This window comes from Hippocampus comes, unplaced genomic scaffold (assembly GCF_001891065.2).
Source record: "Hippocampus comes isolate QL1 unplaced genomic scaffold, H_comes_QL1_v1.1 scaffold36, whole genome shotgun sequence".
NCBI classification, from domain to species: domain Eukaryota; kingdom Metazoa; phylum Chordata; class Actinopteri; order Syngnathiformes; family Syngnathidae; genus Hippocampus; species Hippocampus comes.
Genome location: NW_017805695.1, coordinates 3,352,924 through 3,372,964, shown reverse-complemented (window position 1 = coordinate 3,372,964; position 20,041 = coordinate 3,352,924). Strand labels below are relative to the sequence as shown.

Genomic DNA, 20,041 nt, shown 5'->3' with positions numbered 1-20,041 from the left:
TATATATATATATATATATATATATTAAAACTTGGTCAGGCATATATCCCCCTTCCTCAATTTAAATGTATTGTTCACGCACGCCTCTTCTCCAGCGGTATCTGCAAAGGCGGCCTTTCCATGCAGAAAACATTTTTCTGTCCAAAGTATTTCTGAAATTTATCAAACCAGCCCTCGCTGGCATAAAACACATGTAGGCGGGATCCTCCTCCTGCTTTTCACTGTCATGAATGTCATCGCCGTCAGCAAAGATTTCATATAGTTTTGTAGCTTTTGTGCCGATAATGTTTGTATCCAGCACAATTTTTTACTGTCGTCATTAATTCATAAAGCTAAAGCAGACTCCATCCTTACAATGGTCTTGTTATGGACAGTTACAACCCTTTTGCATCCTTGTTAAAACTTATTGCTGCTGTCGTCTTTGTTGTTTTCTTTCTTCTTTATGGAACGAACGGAATATTCATTTAATTTCCGTAATGGCGCCCTAGAGCCGCATAGCTTTTACCTTCCTTCAGCATGTCGAGAAGTTTAACTTTTTCTGCGATCGTTAGTATCTTCCTCTTTCTTTTGGGCACGTCCCGAGGTGCCTTTGCCCGTGTAGAATTCTTCCTCGGCATTGTGGGTTTTGTCATGGAGAAAATTTGGCAAGTTGTACAGCGATGAGGTGCGGGGACTGTTGACATTGGTTGACAGTCCCTTAGCCAATCAGGTTGCAGAAGACAATGCACCGTTAAAAAACAAAAACAAAAACAAAAAAATCTGTGAAAAAGCAAAGCCGCGAAAGATCAACCGTGTTATAGCGAGGGATTACTGTACACCAAATCATGAAGTGTTTTATTTCAAAATACAAGTTTGAGTTGAGCTCTCTTTAGAAATCGTTCTAACCTTTAATTCTGGTGTTTTGCTCCCCAGGTTCATGTAACACAATGAAGTGGGCCACCTGTGATGGAAATCCTTGTGAGTGTTATGTCAATGCTGGTGGTCAAATGAAACACAAGCTTGACTGCTCTTCATGTAAGTAAATAATCTAACTTTTACTGAAGTAATATGATTTCCCTTCAGTGTGGGGAGTGGAGTACCTTCAAGTGACACGATTCCGATTTTCTGCTTTCAAATGCCACAAGCGAATATCCTCATATCGAAATTTGGCTTCTTGCAAATGTGGATAAAAATCTGCTACTTAATGGATGTCACAAATTAACAATTAAAAAAACACTCATTGTAAAACTAAACTACAACAAAAACATATCCCAAGAAATATGGTCTAAATCAACACATGATTTTCCCTTACAATGCATCTCCAGTGATACCCAAGTGCTTCTTGATGAAAGTTGAGATGTTCAGAGCCGAAAAAGAACGTGCCTTTGGAGGAAAGCCTGTCGAGACCGCCTTTGTGGACAATGACGGCATCTACGACCCAGAGTGTGAGAACGATGGCAAATTCAAGGCCAAGCAGTGCAACAACACAGAGGAGTGTTGGTGCGTCAACAGCGCCGGTGTTCGACGTACAGACAAGGGAGACAAGAACCTCAAGTGTGAGAAGCTGGTTGAGACCTAGTAAGTGCTTTTATCCTCATTTTGTGTTGGGAAGCACAAAGGCAGCCTGTAGTTTCTTTGTACTTTGCTAAAATGTTTTGTCTTCTAGCTGGGTCCGCCTTCAGCTGACGCACAAACCGGTGACAGGTCCTGTGGATGCTAATAAATTGAAGGTGTAAGTACATGCGGTATTGTGACTTTTGGAAAGCTCAGACTGGTGTGAAAGATCTTGGGCGCTGTATATGAAAACATTTTGTAATAATAGTGTTCTTTCCCTAACAGGGCTATTACCGATGCTATCAACAAGCGTTATGCCAACTTTAACAAGGGCATGATCAAAGAGATCGAGGTAAGTGGACTCTTGAGTATTTTGGTTTAACATACATTTACACACCTGATGTACAAATATACAATTTTTTTTCCTGTAGTATGACCCCGACGCCCGCATGATTGTGGTGGATGTGATGAAGCCCAAGGGAGAGCGCAAGAGCGATCTGGCCACCATGGCCTACTACATGGAGAAAGATGTACTGCGATGCAATTTGCCACCATTTTCCAAATTCTTTGAGGCGGGTGTAATTGACATACTGATTGTCTCCTCTTCTCACAGGTGAAAGTACTGCCGCTGTTCAAGAACCAGGAGAAATTTGAGCCCCTTGTGGGCACCCAGAGAATGGAGATGGAGAACATTTTGGTGTATTATGTGGATGAGGAGGCCCCAACATTCACCATGAAGCATCTTACGGGTGGAATCATTGCTGTCATCGTGGTGGTCGTGCTGGCTGTGGTGGCCGGCCTGCTCCTACTGGTGAGTTGACTTGACTCCGAATCTCCAGACTTCATCTTAAACATTAGTTATTGACGAATGTTTTGTTTTCTGTCTGTGTGTAGTTTTTCCTCAGAAGGCGACAGAGTCAGAAGTACAACAAAGCTCATGTGAGTAGAACACAAAGTTCCAGAGACTTTACTTCTTTAAGCCTCTGCATATTTTATGTTGACCTTTTTTTTTATGTTTGTGTAGCAAAGAGAGATGGGTCCCATGTAAATTCTTCATCGCTGCACCAGGCCACAGTCCTCATCGGATGCACATACTTGCAGTGTGCCATACCCCGTTCTCCGAGGAAGACAAATTTTAAAACTCGTCTTGTAACTCATTTTTATTCTTTCACTTTTGACTCATCATGAGGCTAGATTTTTCGTTTTACTGTTTTTGTGCTTTCTTACTGTCTTGATTATTAATTTATTTTTTTATTGTGTGTTGTTGTATGAATTATTTTTGCTCCATGTACAGCGGTTTTAAAGTGCTTTATAAATACACTTGAGTTGAGTTGAGTTATTGGCACCATTCAAACTGCTTTGTATTTTTACAGCGTTCCCACAAGATCCTAAAAAGTCTTAAAAGCATGGAATGTACGAATTTGGAAGTAATACCTTAAAAAGTCTTGAATTTTAATATCTGGGTCCCACATTTTCACTTCAAGTGTTATTTGATTCAAAGGGAAACATTGAGAATGCATTGTCGTCCCAGTTCAAAAATACAACTTGAGTTCACTGAAGATCACGAGTTGGACCACAAATGTGCTTTTTTTTATGAGTTTATTTTTTCCCACACATAGCCACCATTTCATGAGTGATATTGGGAAATGTAAATTCATCAAGTCGGGGTTGAGTAAATAATCCCATTCAACTTTGGCTCAAAACCGGTGGAGCGCAGTGTGTCCGAGGCTTTCTGCATTTTATGCAAAAAAAAAAAAAAAAAAAGAATCAAGCTGGGGACAATGGGCATGAAGACGCTAGAGTCCCACGCCGAGTTGTCCAAGCGCATCACCTCAACTAGAGGTAATGAACAAACACCTTCCATCGCAGGTCTTTTGCTATCTGACGGTAAAAGCCAGCCAGCTGCTCACAAGCCTTACGAAAGCATGAATGAATGAATCACCATTGGCTCAGTTTGACAGGAGCCTCAGAGACAACAAAACACAGACAACTGGATGTCTATGTCTGCTTCAGGGACAAGGCATATTTGGTTCAGTCCAGATATCTGGGCTCTCAGTTTATAGGACATTTGAGTGTGCAAGTTCTGCTGTCGAATCTAAAAATAAGAGCACCTTATTTTTTTTTACTTTTAATGTTCATTAGATTATATTGACATCTTTCGTGCATACATTGATAATTCCAAAGTTTCATGGACAACTAGGTACTTTTTCCTCTTTATTTGAGTGGAGGAGCCATTCATGGTGGTTTCTTCCCATCTTGAATGTGTGCTTGCATGTATGTGCATGTACCTTGAGTGTGCAGGCTTTTCTATTATGGTGATTGTCAGTGTACTCAGGGGAAGTAGTCTTTCTTATTCGTAGGTTTGCTGACCTGTGTGAGAATGTGAAAGAGCAGTGTTTGTCAAACTGCTGAGACTTCTTTGGGATTTTGCACCGACCAACTTGACCTGTTATCTGTGGTGTGGTAGTGTTGCATGGCTCGCCGACCCCCAATGCTGCATTTATACATCTTGCACATATTCCACATATTCACGTTAAAAAAAAAAGTGTGGATTTTGTTTTTCTTTGCAAATGTTAAAAATAAATGCACACATGATATAAAATGAGTATACGCAACAATGAACCCTGATGGGCTCACCTGATGTGTCGACAGACAAAAGCAGAGCAATCTGGTAACCCAGTTAGTTCAGAATAGCAGCAGTTGCAGTGTGTGTTTACAAAGTGCATGTTCTGGACACACACTCTCACTTGGTATATGAAATACTGTACATCGGCTAATGTTAGCTGTTTATTTGCATTTGAGTTGACCCAATCTTTAGTTGTTAGTTGCGCCAATGTTGGCATCGTACATATTTTATTGTGTAACTTGCCCGATCATGACACTCGCTGGAGGCTTTGCAGAGGAGTGGGAGGGAGCACTAAACTCATCAGACACCGCACTACGTTTCGACATGTCCTGCCACCTATTTTGCACAATATAATCTTCTAGTTAGCGTTGCACTGACGCGACTGTTTGTTTAGTTTAACAAAGTTTAAGCCACACTTGTGATCGGCGGCAGGTGCACCTGCACGACGTACGTGTGTCAAACTTATCGGAGGCACCTTCCATATCTGACTGACAGTTGTCTCACGCATCACCGGCGAAACTGTCAGGTCAGTTTTTATCAAAATGAATTTTAATACCCATTTGGCGGTAGTTGTTAATTTAGAACGTTGGATGCGGCGCCGCCAGGAAGAAGAAGATGAAGAAGAAGAAGGTCTGTTGTTTTTTTGGTGATGAAGAATTGTCATTTAGCAATGATGAAAGCGTAGTTAAAATAATGATGGACTGGCGATGACGAACTGGCTCAGGCTCCTAAAATAGTGGTGACGAACTGTAATTAAGCAATGGTGGAAGTGGGGTGAAATTAACGATGACAGACCTAATAACTAACGATGGCAGATTTTAAACCAGTGCTTTATCATATATTTAATGAGTTACCCCCTCAGGAAGACGAAAACATTTCGCTTCCACCCACCACAGAAATCCGATAATTTGTCTCGAAAATTGTTTTATTTTTTTAGAAGAAGAAAATGAAAAAAATTAGACAACTTCCCGATAGAATAACTTTAACATTATTTTTTAGTCTACAACAAAATACTTAAAAGTGTATCAATTTGCCTTAAATTCAAACAAATATTCAATTCCTATTTAAACATTCTTGACTGACTAATTTAACTTGACGATACTGAAAAATAAAATGGTATAAAAGCAAGTCAATATATAATAAACAGAAATTGATCAGCAACACTACTCAAGAACAAAGTATTTAAAACACCTTCAATTACAAAACAAAAATAAATAAAACCATTTTTGCCGATTTTTTTTCTTAATCAAAATGAGAATGTCAGGATTAATGCCTACAAGGAACACATTTGGCAGTGCAGTTTTTCTAAACAGGGTTGGAACCCCGCCAGTCAGCCCAGCCCTGGCTTTGAGGAAATGTACCGTTGTTGATCCTGACAGGAAGATTTTCTTATCTCAAAGATTAAGCCATGCAAGTTTAAGTACCGTACGCACAACCCATAACCTAAATTTATAACCTTCCAAGCTTTTTGATGATCCAATGTCTGTAATATTCAACCCGTCCAGGTGGCACGTGTATCTCAATCCGTACTATATTTCCTTTTCATCAAAGTGAGATGTGAATTCACTTGGACGGATAAATGCTATTTTTATCACGGCTCTCCATTGTAAATCCATTGCACGCTGCCGCTGCTATCCTGCCAGCATGGCTGCGTCAACAAATGTACATGGGAATCAGTCATGGAAACGTCTGGCGCTCCGTGCTCCCTGCGCACAACCTGAAAATGAGCACACAACTGCCATCTGCTGTGTGGTAGTAGTAGTAGCAGTCGTGCGTAGCGAACCCACCCAGACAATGGTACAGCGCACTCACTGACGTTTCACAAAGGTTTTTATTCCTTACAGTTGTGTTGTTTCCACTGTGGACACATGGTAAGTGCTACGGCATGAAAGAAACAATAACAAATATAAATGAACATTCTTATAATCAGGCAAATAGTCATTTAACATAACTTTAAATGGACATATGAAAACTAGCTCTAACAGAAAGCTATCAACTCTACACAAAAACCGACGAGAGGCTTTAACCGCAATATAAATAACATACGAAACACCTTTCAATGGTTAACTACCACATCATAAAAAAAAAATAAATAAATCAACGAACAAACATTGTCCCCATTCCAACCAGGTGCTTTCATCAATGTATAAATCCGTTACGTTGAACGTCAAAATGTCCAACTACCTTTCAATCAAAACCACGTTAAATCGCCGACTTCTTTTTCCTTTTTTTGTGAAGCATCCCAAAGTCAGGAGATCGCGTGTGGATCGGCACTTCCTAAACTACCGGAAGAGCACCGAAATAAAAGCGTTATACAGTGAAACTCCTCTAGAACGAAACCTACATGGGCGAAAATACCCCCTTATGTGAAAAAATCTTCATGCATTAACACAATTCCCATTCTTCTGCCCCCATACGACGAAAACCCCCTTGTTGCGTTATACAAAATCATTTTCTCTGCTCCAGCCTCACGAAGACATTTACGACAACGACGTCTTATCCAACAGCGACCTCTAATGCTTCATTCGAAAAAAAGGCAACAGCAACCACCACACTGGTTTACATAGTGAACGATGTTTATTTCGGTCCCAGCTGCGAGTTTCCTGTACTCAACATACTCATAGCTGCTCTGCCATTGGCTTACCGAGCATCATCCTGGCCTCCGATTGGCCAAGAGGGATCGAAGGCTAAAAACCTTACGCTAACTGGAGCGCTTCTCTCTCATTAGCGCTCCAGTGGCTCGACGGACATTCAAATAAACGAACGTTTCCTCGAATGATTTACTTGTTATCATGCTAAAAACACCCACGGGACGCTTCGTCGTCCTTGATGGACATAGTTAGCTATCGAAGGCTAAAAACCTTACGCTAATGAGAGAGAAGCGCTCCAGTTAGCGTAAGGTTTTTAGCCTTCGAGAGCTAACTATGGCCATCGAGGACTACGAAGTGTCCCGTGGCTGGCTTAAAAGTTCATTGCATGCCAGGAAGTATTTGTTATTGTTAGATTCAGACGAGGATGGACGTTGCATTGCTAAAATGGCTACAAAACAGACCTTTGGATGTCATGCAGCTAAGACAAGAAGAGCTCTGATGCTGGAAGAGAGGGTAAAAGTGATCAAAATGAAAGACGGAGCAAGCAAAATAAAAGACATTATCCAAGAAATTGATGTAAGTGAAAGTGAATGCTGATCGTAAATTTCGCAATTTCTTTCCCTTTTTTTTTTTTCTACACTGACAATATCAAGTGTCAAATAAGTGTGTGCTCATACTTATGCACTATTGGAATAAAAATAGAGTACACATACGTGTGTGTGCTTACATCTGAGATCAAATTTGCTACAGTGAAAAACCCCATTGTGAAAAATTTCTTGCTGCAAACATGATTTCGTTGTAGAGGAGTTTCACTGTAGTAGAAAAAATACACTATAAAATAAAGCATAGCAAGAACAGGATGTTAACAGAACAAAACAAAAAATCATAAAACAGATGAACATATATGTGACTCTTTTTACAAATACAGTATTCCAGTTTGTGACTGGGAAAGGTGACGGATGTTGACTGAAGATGACTTGAGGCTTATTTCACTGTCTGATGATTAGCTATTCTGTCTTGTGTGACAGAAACTTAAATTATCACTTCAGTATTAGTTCACATCATTCTGTCCAAAACCTATATAAATGTTACTCATCCAGCAGCACGCCTTATGAGTTGTAACTTTCGTTGTAGCTGATTGTGCAATATGAGTGGGCTTTAAGTATTGGCAATACTGTTTTGAGGAGGAGATTAGGTGAGTGACAACAGTTTAACGTAAGGAGGTGTGCTCCTGTATTTGTTGTCTCTGTGAGGCCGTTCCAAACTGCACTCAACCTGACAGTCACATTTGGCCTTGCTTGTAGAAACACATGTTGGATTCATGCGACAGGACATCTGCAACCGTATTCGCGTCACCAATATGGCACTGCAGAGAGAGAGAGAGAGAGTGGAGAACATTGTATGACGTGGGCAGGGTTTTTTTTTTTTTTCTTGAGAGAGCGAAAGCTACCAAGAGAAGCTGTGGAAATATGCTTTTCAGACAGCAGCAACAGCCCAACTCGGGAACGACCTCCAAGCGGTGTTGGGCGTGCCTTCGGGCTACAAACAGTTCCCAGTCTACAGCCAACAACTGGGTCTGCAAGTACCCGGATCGCTGCGGCTTTAGGAGCCGCTTTGGGACCCAGTTGGAGGTTGCTCAACAGCAGCAACATGAGCCCAACTCGGGAACGACCTCCAAGCGGTGTTGGGCGTGCCTTCGGCCTACGAACAGTTCCCGGTCTACAGCCGACCACTGGGTCTGCAGGTACCCGGGTCGCTGCGGCTTTAGGAGCCGCTTTGGGACCCAGTTGGAGGTTGCTCAACAACAACATGAGAACTCAATATTACAGCAGATGTACAAAGAATACACCGTGCAAGTTCTTAACATTGACAGCTCCTCGCTTCCGTACGGAAAAGCCAACGTGGAGTAAAAATATTTTGACTGGCAAATGCGTCGGAACGTACTCACAAATAAGTTTGAACGTACTCGCAAATACGTTGGAACGTACTTGCAAATATGTTTCAATGTACTTGTAGGCTAAATGCTACAATTCCCATGTCACATACCAATACATGCAAAAATTAATTCAGCAAACATAGTTTATTAGTAATTTTATGGTTTTATTATGTCTACAATGGATGTTTTATGTTTATTAAAACTGTTTTTATGCCACTGGATCGGAATTCAGCATGTGCAATCGTGTGGCATTATGGGAAACAGTATCAAACATATCAATGCGTTCCAAAGTTAAGTTGGTCAACACTGTTTATCTAACATTTATTTTTACCAGTAATGCCACGCGGGATTGACTTCCACATGCACACAACCCGTGGCATTTTGTAAAAATAAAATTAAGGTAAATCATGCCCTGCAGACAGAATAAAACTAACATAAATCATGCACTGCAGACATAATAAAACCGTAAAATTCCGACGAAACAATGTTTACTCACTTAATTTTACCAATTTTTATTGGTATAATAATAAAAAAAGGTATGGTTGTTTTTTTCTGTAAGGGCACAGCGTATGCATATGTGAAATGAAATACCACATGGCATGATGCATAAATGCGACGTTTAAAGCATTTAGACTTCCTGTTTGCGAGTACGTTTGAACGTAAATGCGAGTGCGTTTGAATGCATTTCCCAGTCAAAATATTTTTACACCACATGAGCACTGCACCTCCACGGTTCCATACAATTGACAGCTAATGTATTCCTGTATCTGCTAATAGGAGAGATGGTCATTGTCAGAACAAGACAAACTCCTGTTGCATGGCCGATAATGGAACTGTTCAGTGCCGTTGACGTAGACCAGGGGTGGGCAAACTTATCACACCACAAAAGGTGCGCGCGTATCTCCCCACCCCTTCACAACCGACGCAAATTAATGTGACGTATCGGGACTCACGGCGTTATAAATTCTCTTCATGCCTTCCTGCTCAGTGCTTACCCCTTTGTAGCCAGTCAAAACTGATTGAGTCATCTCGATTCAGTTTTGAGACACGCCTGTTGCTTTGAGTGAGCCTTTACCCTACCTTGCGCGTTCCCTTCTGTCCAAACAGGTTTGACGAGGACACACCTGTAGGAAGAACAGGAAGCTTTGTGTCTCAACTCCATTTTTGACCTCTGTGGACGACGGACGGATCGAAAGCAAGCTAAGGAGGACTTTCAACAAACGTATTTCAGCTATTAATTCGACCATGAAGATGTGGATTGCTCTTGTGCTCGCCGCCTTCGCGGTTGGAGCCTCGGCCCAAGGCTGTAAGTCCTGGATTCAACATTTGCGTTGCTTTTAGCGATTCGCAACGTCGTTCGCTTTGACAACCTTTTAACCCAAATAATAATTTTAAGTAGCCCTAATGCCTTAAATTGTAATATTCGAGGTTAGAGCTAGTTTAGGGTGATTTATATCGTGTTTCAAATACCGAACCCACCTGTATTTGAATTGCCGTGACTTATGTGAGTCAATCAAAAGTTGGTCGTTTGAAAATACATTACGTGTTTTTATATGTGCCGGCAGAGGTCATTTTTATAAAACCGAATGCGGATATCAAGCGCATTCAGTTTCGTTGCTAAGTGGGGGTGGGGAATTAGCTGGTCCCGCTCCCCAGGGACTTCTCTGTTTGTGAAACCAACGCCCAAGACTTGATTAGCATTTGCTTTTATTGCGCTAGCAGTATGTAAAATACAATATTATACCGTGTAGCAATCGTGACCTTCGCCATTTTTATAATATCTATCAAATTATGATGGAAGTTTATTTTAAAACATAAATTTGCTCTCAATGTTTAGAATTCTCGAAACCTTTTTTTTTTGTCACCACTTGGTTGGGATACATCTAGCCTTAATCATTTTTTTTGTTGTCACCATTGTTCATTCTGTTGCTCCCCAGGTTCATGTAACACAATGAAGTGGGCCACCTGTGATGGAAATCCATGTGAGTGTTATGTCATGATTGGTGATCAAATGAAACAGACGCTTGACTGCTCTTCATGTAAGTAAATAATCCCACTTTTACTTAAGTAATTTTCCTCCACTGGAGAGTGACCTATTTGACACATGATTTTCCCTTACAATGCATCTCCAGTGATCCCCAAGTGCTTCTTGATGAAAGCTGAGATGTACAGAGCCAAAAAAGGGTTGGACACTCGTACCATTGGAGGAAAGCCTGACGAGACCGCTTTTGTGGACAATGACGGCATCTACGACCCAGAGTGTGAGAACGATGGCAAATTCAAGGCCAAGCAGTGCAACAACACAGAGGAGTGTTGGTGCGTCAACAGCGCCGGTGTTCGACGTACAGACAAGGGAGACAAGAACCTAAAGTGTGAGAAGCTGGTTGAGACCTAGTAAGTGTTTTTATTCTCATTTTGTGTTGGGAAGCACAAAGGCAGCCTGGAGTTTCTTTGCCCATTGCTAAAATGTTTTGTCTTCTAGCTGGGTCCGTCTTCAGCTGACGCACAAACCGGTGACAGGTTCTGTGGATGCTAATAAATTGAAGGTGTAAGTACATGCGGTATTGTGACTTTTGGAAAGCTCAGACTGGTGTGAAAGATCTTGGGCGCTGTATATGAAAACATTTTGTAATAATAGTGTTCTTTCCCTAACAGGGCTATTGCTGATGCTATCCACAAGCGTTATGACAACTTTAACAAGGATATGGTCAAAGAGATTGAGGTAAATGGAGTCATGGGCGTGTATTTTAGTTTCACATAAATTTACGCACTTGAAGTTGCAATCCTTTCACAAAACTTCCCCCCCCCCTTCTCTCTCTAGTATGACCCTGATGCCCGCATGATTGTGGTGGATGTGATGAAGCCCAAGGGAGAGCGCAAGAGCGATCTGACCAATATGGCCTACTACATGGAGAAAGATGTACTGCTATGCAATTTGTCACAATGTTCCAAATTTTTTGAGGGTAGTGTAATTGACATACTGATTGTCTCCTCTTCTCACAGGTGAAAGTACTGCCGCTGTTCAAGAACCAGGAGAAATTTGAGCCCCTTGTGGGCACCCAGAGAATGGAGATGGAGAACATTTTGGTGTATTATGTGGATGAGGAGGCCCCAACATTCACCATGAAGCATCTTACGGGTGGAATCATTGCTGTCATCGTGGTGGTCGTGCTGGCTGTGGTGGCCGGCCTGCTGCTATTGGTGAGTTGACATGACTCCGAATCCCCATACTTTATCTTAAACATTAGTTATTGACAAATGTTTTGTTTTCTGTCTTTGTGTAGTTCTTCTTCAAAAGGCGTCAGAGTCAGAAGTACAACAAAGCTCAGGTGAGTAGAACACAAGGCTTCCAGAGACTTTCCTTCAAACCTTTCAATATTATAATGTTACTGTTGTTTTTGTGTAGCAAAGGGAGATGGAGCCCATGTAAACACTTCATTGTGGCAGGAGGCCAGAGTCATCGTTGGATGCACATACTTGCAGTGTGCCATACACCGTTCTACAAGACAAATTTTTGTAAAGGAACAATCAAAATGCTTGGTTATTGGCACAATTTATACTGCCTTGTATTTATAACTTGGGTAAAGTTTATCCCACCTCTATGCCATGCTTAAATGTGGTATTTAAATTTTAGATGTTGTTAAATGATTTAAATTCCATTTTAGATTGTACAGTTTCTTACAAGTGTGTGTGTGTGTTCTTGTTGGATTATTTTTAATAAAATGTTTTAAAGGCTGCGGTTGAAGCTTTATTAGTGTTTATTTGAAAGGTGTGTTAGGGTCACATACTGCAATGAGACAGAACAGGGCAATAAGCAAGTTATCGCCATTTGTTACAATGTGAACATGAGTTGATGGCAAAATTATTTATCCATCCATTTTCCGATCCTCTTTATCCTCACATGGGTCACTGGAGCTTATCCCAGCTCTCTTCGACAGTAGCCGGGGGACAGCCTGAACTGGTTGCCAGCCAGTCGCAGGGGACACATAGACGAACAACTATCCGCGCTCACTCTCACACCTAGGGACAATTTTATAGTGTTACGTTAACCTGCCATGCATGTTTTTGGAATGTGGGAGGAAACTGGAGTACCCGGAGAAAACCCACGTATGCCTGCGTGGGTTTTCTCCGGGTACTCCAGTTTCGTCTATGGATTTGCAAACTTCACACAGGAAGGCCGGAGCCAGAATCAAACCCTGCACCTCTTTACTGTGAGGTTGACGCGCTAACCACTAGTCCACCGGGCCACCAATTATTTGTTTAATGAGAACAATTAAACTTCTTTTGTACTTTCCAGAAATTGATTATCACAAGCTGTTTTGTCCTCTCAAGCTGTGTGCATGTCTAGTCCTTGCACAAATAATGGCTAAAAGAATTTCTCTAGAATTCACTTTGTTCACGTTTTCTTCATATGTGTTAGAAAATATGGCCACTGGTGAACCACCCAAACAAGGAGGAATTCATTCATGTAGTACACTACTACATTCTGGTTGGTGACTGAAAAAGGCGGTGGATATTGACTCAAGGTGACCTTATGTTTCTTTCATTGTCCTGTCTTGAGGGATAGAAACTGAACTGGCACAGACGAGTTGACATCATTCCGCCCAAAACCTACATGAATGTGACGCAGCCAGCATGCATTTGGGTTTATTTGCTGAGAGTGCGCAATATGAGGGCACTTTATGTATTGACAATACTGTTTTCAGTTGGAGCCTGCTGAGTGTCCCTTGGTGTCGGGAGGTGTGTTCTGTGCACGTGTTTGTTTCTGAGGTTGTTCAGAATTGCGCTCAACCTGACAATCAGGTTTTGCTTTGCATTTAGAAACACACTGTATTCATGCAACAAGTGAGTCAACAAGAAAAAGCTCTTGTTTGAAACAACTTCACACTGCAATGGCAAAATGGCGGAAGTGACAAAGGAAAGAGGCAATTACTAAAGAAACTGAAAGGGCTGTGAATCTGTCACTTATTTTGATTGCCTGTCGCAGCTTGTTCATCGTGTTTGTGGGCAAAACAATCTCTGTGTAAGTTCTGTCAAATGATGGACAGTTGCAGAGAGAAATTTGAAATCATGATGATCATAATAATACTAGGCAGCAAGAAAAAAATAATTGGCAAAAATAACCAGACTTTACTAAAATGATTATTTCAATGTTTTTGTACTTATATTTCTTCGTACTGCAATCAGTTAAATGGTATAAACTCCCTTTTCATAGGCAAAGCAGCTCGACAGCACTCAAATCCATGGGTGTGGGCAGAAACTTTTCCGTGGGGTGGCCAAAGTGACACAAGCACTTATAAATAGTGGGCCGTTCATGTATGCGTCATTCTTTGGCATACCATCAACAGGGTGTCATGAAATAAAATTCCCACTATCCAGAACACTGCCCATCTCACTCATAATGAAGCAGAAACAAGTCCAAGTAAATAGCAAAGTTTTACTGAGCCAAATTTATTTGACAATGCCGTTTTCTTTGCCATTGCTTTCCTTTTTATAACTTTTCTTAGTCTTCTTTCAGCCAATGCACTTGCTAGCTAACAGTCAATCAAAAAGACCACTTGTTATAAACGGCCAAAAACCATTTTGTATCCTACAATCTATCACTCCTTTCTTCAAATTATTCACAATTAAATATTTTTTTTTTACTCAGGCTTGTGTCTGCTTGTGTTATGTCTGAATGTGTCTGCAACATTTCTAATTGTGTGCATTTTATTTCATGAACCCATGACTGTGGATGATGGTTAACAATGATTTCTCATCCAAGTTTTTTTTTTAAATTTGTTTGCTTCTTTTGGTTTGAAAGTAATGATTTAAATTTACATTCGTTGTAAATGTTATTTATCTGGGATAGTTTCTTTTCAAGCTTGCATTTGGATCAATCGTATGTTTATTTCTTAATCATGCAGTCAATATTGCTAATTTGACTATCGAGGGGATTAGAATACAGCATCCATGTGATAATGGCAGCAAAATTGGAGATAAAATTTTTCCCTCGGTGTCGGGATGACCAGAAGGAGAGAAGAGGTGGCCTTGGCCACAATGTAGCTCCGTAATTATTCTCGCGGAATCTGTTTTGGAGGGATATGGTTGTAAAGTAATAGTGATTGCGCTTCCTAATTCCCACGTATTTCCGCATACAATAGTCAGACAATAAGCACAAAGGGAGGTAGTATCATTATTCGTATTTACTTATAAGTGTTTAACTTCTTTTGCCGCACCCAATTTTCGACTTCCCCCTTTGCCCTCCCTTTTTGATCACCACGGCAACTTGGAACAAAAGCATGTCTCAGACTCGTTCAGACAGGTCGAGTATCATATACCCTCCCCCCCTGCCTTGTGTGAAAGAGGGCTGGAATGAGGGAGTGTCACTTGCTGTCAGGTGGCGGTTGACGGTATCAGCACGTCACTCAAGCCACTCCAATGAGGTAGCAAGGGTTATTTTGTGGATATGAGCAATCTAAGATTCGGCCATTGGAGAGTGGGAGGTGTCTCTGAACTATGACAAGGGTTAGAGCAATCATTCAAATAGGCTCACAACCAGTTTAAGGTGCATGCAATCCTGCGCTCTATTTGTCTTCACTATGAGGGCAACTTTCGCAGACTAGTTGGGCAACTCCATGTGTCCGGTCAGGCAAGAATATCGTTGAGAACTGTGAGCTAATGGTATTACTAGTGATTCCATTACATAAGTCAAGTAGTTCACATCTAGTGCCTCACCAAAAGTACTAGTAGCGTAAAGATGTTAACTAGTGCACAGTTTTGCCTCATTAGCAACATGTAGTTGCCCTTTTCGTGTGGACAAAGACTTATACAGTGACCTTAAGACGGCAGATATCGCATAAATGCCGAATGTTACATTTCACGTTAAAAATGAATGTCATCAAGACCGATCACAGGGTTGGAATCTTGTTCATATGCAGTTTTATTTATCATAGTTTCTTCACTTATGCATGTTCCAGAAATGATGTAAATAAAATGTATTCTGACAAACGCATCGATGGGAGCAATTTATTAAAATAACAAGATAAATGATGTCCAGTTTTTAATCCACATAATGATGTGTGTGGTAAATGTTGCAAAAATGAACATAATTCTGAAGCTTTGAGAAGTTCGTATGGATGTCAGTTTCCTTTCCGTCCTGGTTATTCAGTAACTACAAAGCACATTACTGGCAGGTATGTTACTCTTTTACAACTTGTCCTTCTCCCCGACCAGGTCACCATATCTACAGCTTCATTTCTCTTGCTGCACGCTGTACTGCATTTTGATACTTCCAACCAGAGTATTAGGTCAACCAAACAGTGTTCTGATTTTTATAAAGACAATTTTGTCCTCATCCAGTCTGACGAGATTCCGCAGGTGCAATTTTCATCACGTGAAACTTGTCATACATTTCTACTTTCGCGAGCTTTCGTGACTTCTTACATAACATAACCTTGAATCCAGAACAGTATGCACTGTGGTGTGCTCCACTGTGCTCCACAAAAATGATGTAAATAGGTAAACTTCATGCCATTTTAGTTTTCAAAACATCCTCATCTCCCCCAGACCACAGTGTTTGTACATAAAAATGCACCCGACAGCAGAGATTAATGATACTGAGAACATAAGATTAGTCAATCAGTAAACAGTGTTGACTCTTTAGCCAGGACACGGAAAGGCAACACTCATAAGGAAAATGCTCGAATTGGTTTGTACCTTTGTACCTATAAAGCTAGCGGAATCCAATTCAAGTGGTACGTCAACTCCCAAACATTCTGTGCAGGGAACTGCTCAAGTTCTCCCTGCAAAGGGCCTCAAGAGACTTGCCCTTTTTTTTTTTTTTTTAATAAACCCAGAAAAGGACTGTGTTGTTACAACAACGTGGGGGCCTTACAGGGACGATCCAGCGCTGGTGGAGACTTGCTCCTCAGTTCTTTGCACTTCAGGCTGATTGGCTGAGCCACCATGAGAGCAGGGGCGGAGAGGTGATGGGCTGCAGCCTTCTGCTGATGCGCGCTGTTGATGTAGCTGGAGATGAGCAGGGTGATCTCTCTGATCTATTGATGAAACATAACATCGTTTGTCTACTTGGCCCCCTTAGTGCCTTCTCCTCTGTTAGGGGCAACGGAGAAGAAAAAAATCATGTGACTCATTCTGTCTGGCAATGAGTAACCACACAAAAGTGTGATGTGCTAAAGAGTGATCCGGTTAGCTAGCTTCAATTTTCTTTCATTGGGGCCGAAGCAGCGACTGCTGCAAGGTCTTTTTTGTTTCTGTCGGAATTCTTCGTCTTTGCAAAGAATCACATTTTTGAGGCCATAAACATGAATGAATACTTACAAAACACACACATCAGGCCTGGCAAAAAATGTATCTTTTAAAGATGTCATATGTACATGAGTATAAAAAACGAAAAATGGGTCTGTCATGCTCCAGAGAGGTTGAACGGAGCCCTGTCCCGCTATGTATGACCGTAAGGGTCAGAAAAGTGGGAGGTACGTGTAGCACCCTCAGCCGTACAATCAAGTCGTTGGTAGACATACGCTAAAGTTAAACGGACAGGAAGTGAGCTGTGAGCATTTGAATCCACTATTGTGGACTATTTTTGCACATTTACAGGGGTCGTACTTTTAACCCCGTGTACTAGACCAGTGGTTCTTAACCTTGTCAGAGGTACCGAACCTAACCAGTTCATATGCACGTTCACCGAACCCTTCACGAGTGAAAAATAAAATTATGATTTTTTTACAAATTCAAGACATTAACAAAAAACATTTATTAAAAACAGAAAAAAGTAAATAAAATTCCATGGCATAAGTATAGTTTGTTTTTTTTTTTTAATTGTACTATCACGACAGTCACACGGTGACTACTGAGCAAACTAAATTTCACTCAGCATTGATTGGACAAGCAATGTCATGTGATCATCTGCAGCCAGCGATGGCCAAGCGGGTGTGTCATAAGACTAATTGACATCTTGAGTCAGGTGTGTCTTGCCCTCCATGGCAGAGGCTCCGTCGAACCCCTGAGACCGATTCAACGAACCCCGAGGATTCGATTGAACCCAAGTTAAGAACCACTGCACTAGACATTTGATTAGATTGACTTCAAACTCGGGGTGCACCAATTCAACACCTGGGAAAACAACAGGGAAAAAAAATGTTGAGTTTTCTAAAAACTACATGATGGGGGCGGGGCAACACATTTTGCTTTACAAAATTCGGTCTATGAAAATTGGGAGCCATATTTATCAGCCCACCATCAACAAAAAGGTCTTTTGGAGCCATATGCTGAACCAAACGAGAAAGCGTTACTTTGGAAACGGAATTTTTGTCCTTTTCAGAGGTCATACTTTAAGTTGAGATCCGTAGGTAACTGCCCAAGACTTTAAAAAAAGTATTTTACAGTCCGACCTTAACCTAACACGTAGTCCGCCATGTGATTTGCGTTTGGAATTGGGCGCCATTTTTGGCCTGTTAATGTTATTTCTGAATGCATCACGTGAGTCGGGACGGGAGATCGCAAGAGCAATTGGAAGAGGAGAGTTTATGCTACTTTTTAAAGCAGTTTGATGCACATTCTTCCACTAACCTTTGACGCATCCATAGCAAATGTATGGTTCTCTGATGGTTTATCTTTGGTCGTGTTGTTACCGTTGTTCTGTGCCACCACAAACATAAAATCCTGTTTGCAGCCCCCAAATGTCATCACATTTTTGTAAGGGTGGGACACCAGTGGTTTCTGGAAAAACAAAACAAAACAAAAAACAAAAATAAGCGTCTATTTAATGAATCAGGGTTGAGGTCCTGATGCTCTTGATGAACTTTGTTCTAGCCAAATGGCACAAATGGCACCGACACAAAATAAATAAATTGAAAGCTGTCTTGACAACAACTACATTTTTTTTTACTTTTGATTTGATTAATACAGCAGTTCAGTAGAGGGGAGTGATGGACTGCAAACCCAAATTAAAATAAGAAATTAATTCATATCACAGTACAATTTTATCTTTACATCATTTTCAGTGGAAAAAAAAACTGTAAAACACTAAAACAAATTTTGGAAACTATGAACCTAAAAATGTACCAATCCACAGTTAAAATGTAACTAATAATCAGCTTCCAGTCATTACCGGTAGTAATATTATTTTTTTCCTCTGCTAAAAGATTGCACTTGACTTTTCAGTTGAATCGCAAGCATTGTTTAAAATGAATGCAGACAGATGTTAAGTTATATGAAGTGTAACAACAAATGTCATTTGTCTTAAATACGGTGACATTTTGTAACCATTGTTTACATGATAGCATGAATCACAATGATTTTCACTGATGATGGAACTTCAGCTTGCTGCGCTCTAACGATATATCAGGACATGTTCTCTTTTTAACTCTGTACCAGTCCAATTTTCAACCAAACTTTCTTCAAGCTGTTCAGGTTTGTTTATCCTTTGTCGTAAGAAGAGCGTCTTCTTAATTTAAGGCTGGATTTACACTGTGTGCTTCAAGTGACACGATTCCGATTTTCTGCTTTCAAATGCCACAAGCGAATATCCTCATATCGAAATTTGGCTTCTTGCAAATGTGGATAAAAATCTGCTACTTAATGGATGTCACAAATTAACAATTAAAAAAACACTCATTGTAAAACTAAACTACAACAAAAACATATCCCAAGAAATATGGTCTAAATCATGCTATTTGTAGTACTGGTAATTATTGTTTGCGTCTCTGTTGTCACTGCTGCTTGTGGAGTTTGTGCTTCTGCAAATGGGTTGTTTGACGTGTCGGTGAATATTAACTTATAATACAAAAACATGTATTTTTTGAGTACTTTATATGTATGTATGTAAACACTCACTTCGGCTTCAAAAAGTTTGGCACCAAAGAAAGGCCACTTCTTAGCAACAGTCAGGTAAATCCTGACACACTCAGATGAACTTCGACCTCTGAGTGAGGACCAGCGAGCAGAGAGGCGCTGGAGCAATTGTCTGAAAGCAAAAAAAATAAAATAAAATAAAAAAAAACCAACCAAAAAAACAACAAAAAAAAAATCACCAATCATCGTCTTGATGCCTTCCAAAAAGTTAGTTGTATTCACTTAACAATTTAATGCCAGAAAAAACTGTAGGACTGGAGTGTCAGGAGACTGTGACAGCCCATTTGGATTCACTGTGGTTAGAAATAATCTTGCAACAAATGAGTTGCCTTTTTGGCAACCCCAAAAACTCATAAATGTGTTCAAGCGCCTTAATCCTGGTTATCTTCTTCTTCTCCTTTCGGCACGTCCCTTTTCAGGGGTCGCCACAGCGAGTCATTAATTCCCATCCGTCCCTGCAAACCGCCCTATCAACTCGCATGTTCGTCTTGTCAGAAG

The 20,041-nt window shown here is 40.7% G+C and overlaps 3 protein-coding genes across 3 annotated transcripts in view; 2 read left to right on the top strand and 1 right to left on the bottom strand.

The window, feature by feature from the left end:
* The window catches only part of LOC109523185 (epithelial cell adhesion molecule-like), a 4,650-nt gene extending 1,981 nt beyond the window's left edge, over nucleotides 1–2,669 (top strand). The window contains exons 2-9 of the mRNA XM_019882167.1: nucleotides 913–1,014; nucleotides 1,305–1,557; nucleotides 1,646–1,711; nucleotides 1,819–1,885; nucleotides 1,965–2,063; nucleotides 2,147–2,344; nucleotides 2,428–2,472; nucleotides 2,558–2,669. Of these exons, the coding sequence (XP_019737726.1) occupies nucleotides 913–1,014; nucleotides 1,305–1,557; nucleotides 1,646–1,711; nucleotides 1,819–1,885; nucleotides 1,965–2,063; nucleotides 2,147–2,344; nucleotides 2,428–2,472; nucleotides 2,558–2,581 (854 nt within the window). The 3' untranslated portion in view covers nucleotides 2,582–2,669. The remainder of the gene's footprint in view (nucleotides 1–912; nucleotides 1,015–1,304; nucleotides 1,558–1,645; nucleotides 1,712–1,818; nucleotides 1,886–1,964; nucleotides 2,064–2,146; nucleotides 2,345–2,427; nucleotides 2,473–2,557) is intronic.
* Nucleotides 2,670–9,685: 7,016 nt separating this feature from the next.
* Nucleotides 9,686–12,422, top strand: LOC109523186 (tumor-associated calcium signal transducer 2-like). The gene is made up of 9 exons (XM_019882168.1): nucleotides 9,686–9,992; nucleotides 10,624–10,725; nucleotides 10,819–11,080; nucleotides 11,169–11,234; nucleotides 11,342–11,408; nucleotides 11,508–11,606; nucleotides 11,690–11,887; nucleotides 11,971–12,015; nucleotides 12,093–12,422. Exons 1-9 carry the CDS (start codon nucleotides 9,932–9,934, stop codon nucleotides 12,114–12,116), a joined length of 924 nt encoding a protein of 307 aa, XP_019737727.1. The 5' UTR covers nucleotides 9,686–9,931; the 3' UTR covers nucleotides 12,117–12,422.
* A 3,765-nt stretch (nucleotides 12,423–16,187) lies between these two features.
* The window catches only part of plekhh2 (pleckstrin homology domain containing, family H (with MyTH4 domain) member 2), a 29,790-nt gene continuing 25,936 nt past the window's right edge, over nucleotides 16,188–20,041 (bottom strand). The window contains exons 28-30 of the mRNA XM_019881885.1: nucleotides 19,526–19,530; nucleotides 18,260–18,448; nucleotides 16,188–16,725 (exon numbers count right to left, since the gene is read on the bottom strand). Of these exons, the coding sequence (XP_019737444.1) occupies nucleotides 16,540–16,725; nucleotides 18,260–18,448; nucleotides 19,526–19,530 (380 nt within the window). The 3' untranslated portion in view covers nucleotides 16,188–16,539. The remainder of the gene's footprint in view (nucleotides 16,726–18,259; nucleotides 18,449–19,525; nucleotides 19,531–20,041) is intronic.

Bases quoted from the DNA above. Each gene is read 5' to 3' on its own strand.
- LOC109523186 (XM_019882168.1), top strand. From the start codon at position 9,932: ATGAAGATGTGGATTGCTCTTGTGCTCGCCGCCTTCGCGGTTGGAGCC. The intron at 10,726-10,818 runs GTAAGTAAATAA...ATGCATCTCCAG, and splicing joins GACGCTTGACTGCTCTTCAT to TGATCCCCAAGTGCTTCTTG. The intron at 11,888-11,970 runs GTGAGTTGACAT...GTCTTTGTGTAG, and splicing joins TGGCCGGCCTGCTGCTATTG to TTCTTCTTCAAAAGGCGTCA.